This window comes from Cydia pomonella, unplaced genomic scaffold, assembly GCF_033807575.1.
Source record: "Cydia pomonella isolate Wapato2018A unplaced genomic scaffold, ilCydPomo1 PGA_scaffold_126, whole genome shotgun sequence".
NCBI classification, from domain to species: Eukaryota; Metazoa; Arthropoda; class Insecta; order Lepidoptera; family Tortricidae; genus Cydia; species Cydia pomonella.
In genome coordinates, this window is record NW_026907770.1 from 10343 (window position 1) to 14950 (window position 4608).

Below are 4608 nucleotides of genomic sequence, written 5' to 3' on the forward strand. Positions count from 1 at the left end.
CGAAGTACCTGGATCCTCCCACAGACGGCACCTCCATTGGCCCGCATGTGTCTGCATGTATTAGTTCGCAGGTCCTTGTCGTCTTGGTTTCACTGGCACTGAAAGGCAAACCGATACCTCCTAAGTATACTGGTGCAAGTGACATTTTTGAGATTTTTTGTTTTTAACAGTTTTGTGATTAATATGTCTATATCTACCCACTACAAAAATTTGGTACGGATATTCCTAATAGTTTCAGAAATAAAGTGACGTATATCAACGCATCTAACACAGCTTTGCTAAATGGTACGACGTATACAGGTGTAAGGCACTTGCGTCACTTTACGCGGCACCGATATTGCGACGAGGTGGGGGAAGTCGATAGGGAATGCTAACCGGTTAACCGGTTAACCGGTTACCCGGTAATTTGACCAATATTACAGTCGGTAAAATACCGGTAATATCCAGCCGTAACCGGGAATTTACCGAACGTTGTATAGGCAAATAAAAATGTAAAAACCTGTTGAATTAGCCCATCTATGTCTTCGTACTTACAAAAAAAAACAATTACTACGGTTTACGATTACGAAGAGACACTTAAAATACTTACTTTTCTGCATCTTATGATTTCGTCGGAGTAGGAACTATTTAGGAAGCAATGTTTTTGAGTGGTCGCTAATCCCTCGCCCTTTCCCTTCTCGCCACCCCTACCCGACCCGCCTTACTATGTTCAGTGTCCTTTGTTTTAGTCTGTAGTGTCCGACAAGTGTAGAATGCGAAAGAACATTTTCTACCGCTGGTTACTTGTGTTCAAGATATCGTTCACGAATGTCTAAGCAACATTCTAATTAATCGCCTAGATATTAAACAAACGCAATTATTTTATATATGTATAATTAACAGAATGATCTGATGATGACATGTTCCTGATTCCAACTCCTATCTTAAGAGCCCGGTAACGATTTTAGAGCAAACATTTTAAATTGATAGATTTAGTCGTTGGAATTGTACACCGTCCGTGCGTCCCCGGTAATAGGTAACGAGAAGGGATAGTTTTTAAAAATTCATATAAATTATGGTAGTAAATTATACAAAATGATGTATAAGAACAGTTTCAGCAAATGTTGTAGATTGTTTAAGTATCAAAATTACGTTGAAATTAAGTCAATTTTCAGAGAAATTGTCACTTGTTTTGAAGTTATTTCTGGAGAAAATTGATTTCGTCTAACTTTCATTTACACTACTTCAAATTTATAGTAACAAAAATGTAGTTTATTAAAGTTGAAGTACAGGATATGTGTAATACAAAATTACCATTTTTAGCAGTCCAAACTTAACGAAATTTACAAATAAGATCGACAAAATCACTGCTTTTCGCGCGTTTACCTAAACGTTCATCAGAAAAAAAAAACATTACTAATTACGTGAGTCTGTTTAAAAAAATATATTTATTATAATGAAAGATAACAAGACGTGCTAAAAGAAACCAATACTTGTCATTTTTAATAGTTAACAAAAGGTGTACAATTTCATGCGCTTAATCTATCAATTTGACATTTTTGCGACTAAAATCGATAACGGCCTCTTAAAGTGCAATTTTAAAGTAAATTCTTGCTGTTAAATTTTTTTTTCTTATATTTACTAGATTTTAATGAATGTTGATTACGGTTTCAGTTACTTTAATAACAATATTATATTGATAGATGTGTAAATGCAAACTTGTATGACATTTAAATGACGACTGTCACTCTTTAGTTATAATTTTTGTTACCCTTTGATTACTGCGATTTTTAAAGAATTAAAAAAGTTTGATGTTGCTTATTTAATGTACAAGTTCATTTCGCTTTGAAATGATACATGTTTGATTTTTTATTTAATATGATTAGTAAATATATCTTGTTTAATGTTTATGGTTTATTTTCATTATTTTGTTTTCTCGATGTTTCTATAACGTGCTGTTGATTACTTTTAAAGGTTACTGACGAAAATAATGCAAAATCAATGTTTTTTATTTCATAAACGTATAACCGGTAATTTACCGGTTAACCGGTTAGTGGGACCTTGCATCGGTAAATTACCGGTAATGAAAAACGCCCGGTTATTGCATTCCCTAGAAGTCGAGTGTAACTGGCAGTTGCCTCAGTATGAACGCTAGCCGTCGCTGCGTGCGGACCGTTTAAACTGTATTATATAACGTGCCATACGTCCAATACGCAGTCTACGTACATTAGATTTTAATAAATATGTTAAGTTTGCATTACTTAAATGATATTTAATTGCTGATAAATAATAACATTGTAAAATGAAGCGGACACGCGGAAGAAATCTCGTTTCAATGGTTTTAAATGAAACAAGAGATCGTGATTCTAGCGGTAAGTATTTAAAAAAGCTTACAATATATCTGTTAACACAAATTTATATTGCAATATCCTGTACAAAACGGCTTTATAAGATTTTTGTTAGTTGTATCAGTATACGGGTACAAAATTCTTAAGTGTAAATTGTTACTGAACTGCGTATATTGATATAAGTGATGCTTATTCTGCAATATTTTTTTTATTTCAGAATCGCCGCTACCTCCAGGAGCAGAGACTTTACGTGATGAAATTGAGTTTCTAGATAAAATAGATTTAGATTCCATAGAATCGGAACCGTTTTCAGAAACTGTTCTCTTCAGTAATACTTCACTGCAGCAAAGTTGTGGTTCGCCAAATTCTGTGGAGCATCAAATAATTTCTGTCGTTGCAGATGTACATGATGTAAATTCAAATAAGTTAAATACAAGGCAAGTTTTAAAGACCACGCGAAAAACATGTCAGCAAAAAGGAAACTCGCAAGAATTTGAAGACTGGGATGAAAGTTCAATTTTGCCTATTGATTATACAAACTCACCAATATCAGACCTAAATATGACTCAAGAATCAATACAATGCTTGACCCCGATGCCATTAAATTTAAGAGATTTTTCTCCAACAGGCTCCGATACATGTTTGGACTTTGGAAATGATAATTCGCCCTTCCCTAGTGATTACACTGGCTCACCATTAAGCACACCAGGTAATCGTAAACGAAAATCTCAAAAGAAAAAAGACTTAGGTAACTTGCGAGAAACTTATCAAGATATGTGGATTGACGAAAAACGGAAGTACAATGTTAATCGCGGCTTAAAATATACGAGTAGAAATGGTAAAATTAAATTAGAAAAACAAATCAAACCACCCTGCCCCCCGACGTGTAAAAAGAAGTGCACGGTTCATCTAACCCAATCGGAACGGGAAAAAATATTTAATATGTTTTGGAAGATAGGCAATCATACAAGACAATGGGACTTTATCGCTAAATATGCAAAACGAGAAAAGGTAAATAGAACAACTAAATCTGACTCCATGAGAACTTGCACTGTTAAATATTTTTTTTCCAAAAAAGAACGAAGATACTGGTGATATTGCTGCCATACCCGTGTGCAAGTTAATGTTCCTAAATACACTGGCTATTAGCTATAACTTCCTAAAAACTGCCTTGGATAAGTTTTATCAAGGAAATGGTTCTATCGAACCCGATCGTAGAGGCAAGCATAATAATCACCCGAAAACTATACAGCCAGATGTTATTAAGAGTGTTTGCGATCATGTAAACTCTTTAGCTCCCGTCGAAAGTCATTTAGTCAGAAAACGATCAGATAAACTGTACCTTGACGGCAGTTTAACTTATAGTAAACTGTTCAATTTGTATATAGAGTGGTTTGACTACACCAAGTATGAAGAAAAAGCTTTAAACGTCAGGCAGTACCGTGATATCGTGAACAAAAATTTCAAATTATCGTTTCACATACCAAAAAAAGATAAGTGTGATACTTGCCACATTTATGAGAACCTTGAAGAACCGTCTGTAAAAGAACAATCAGAGCAAGCGTTGCATTTAGATGAAAAGGATAGGGCAAGAGATTTAAAGAAAAGCGACAAAGAGACAGCTACACAAAATAAAGAAATACTTACCGTTGTATTTGATCTGCAGAAAACCTTAAGTACTCCGCACGGTAACATAAGCGTATTTTACTACAAGAGAAAACTTAATGTTTTTAATTTCTCAACCTTTGACATGGGTTCACTTGAAGGCCGGTGTTACTGTTGGAATGAACAAATAGCTAAAAGAGGTGCTAACGAAATTGCTAGCAATGTTCTGCATTTAATTCAATCTAAAATCCCAGATAATATAAAAGAATTCAGGTTCTGGTCTGACAACTGCGGAGGGCAAAACCGCAACCGAATTGTTTTTCTCATGTACATGTACGCATGCTGGAAATATAATATTTCAATAGTACATCGCTTTATGGTAGTTGGGCATACCCAAAATGAAGGTGACAGCATGCATGCTTTGATTGAAAGGAAAACAAAAAACATTAATATATACACGCCTGAGCAATGGTACATGGCTATGCGTATGGCGAAAACAGAGAAACCGTACGAAGTTATAGAAGTGTCCCAAGACTCGATATTTGATTTCAAGGCTTGTCTGAAGCTATTCAGTAATTGGAAAAAAGGGACAAACAAGCAAACCGTTATGTGGAGCCAAATGTGTGAAATATTTATATCACACGAGGAGCCTTTCAAGATAAACTACAAATACACA

At 34.8% G+C, this 4608-nt stretch overlaps 1 protein-coding gene across 1 annotated transcript; it reads left to right on the forward strand.

The window, feature by feature from the left end:
• Positions 1-2135: 2135 nt before the first annotated feature.
• On the forward strand, positions 2136-3448 carry LOC133533215 (uncharacterized). The gene is made up of 2 exons (XM_061872170.1): positions 2136-2351; positions 2545-3448. The coding sequence occupies exons 1-2, from the start codon at positions 2282-2284 to the stop codon at positions 3420-3422; spliced, it is 948 nt and encodes a 315-aa protein (XP_061728154.1). The 5' UTR covers positions 2136-2281; the 3' UTR covers positions 3423-3448.
• The last annotated feature ends 1160 nt before the right edge of the window (positions 3449-4608 follow it).

Coding starts and splice junctions, on each gene's coding strand:
- LOC133533215 (XM_061872170.1), top strand. CDS start 2,282: ATGAAGCGGACACGCGGAAGAAATCTCGTTTCAATGGTTTTAAATGAA. Junction 2,352..2,544: donor AAGAGATCGTGATTCTAGCG/GTAAGTATTTAA, acceptor TTTTTATTTCAG/AATCGCCGCTACCTCCAGGA.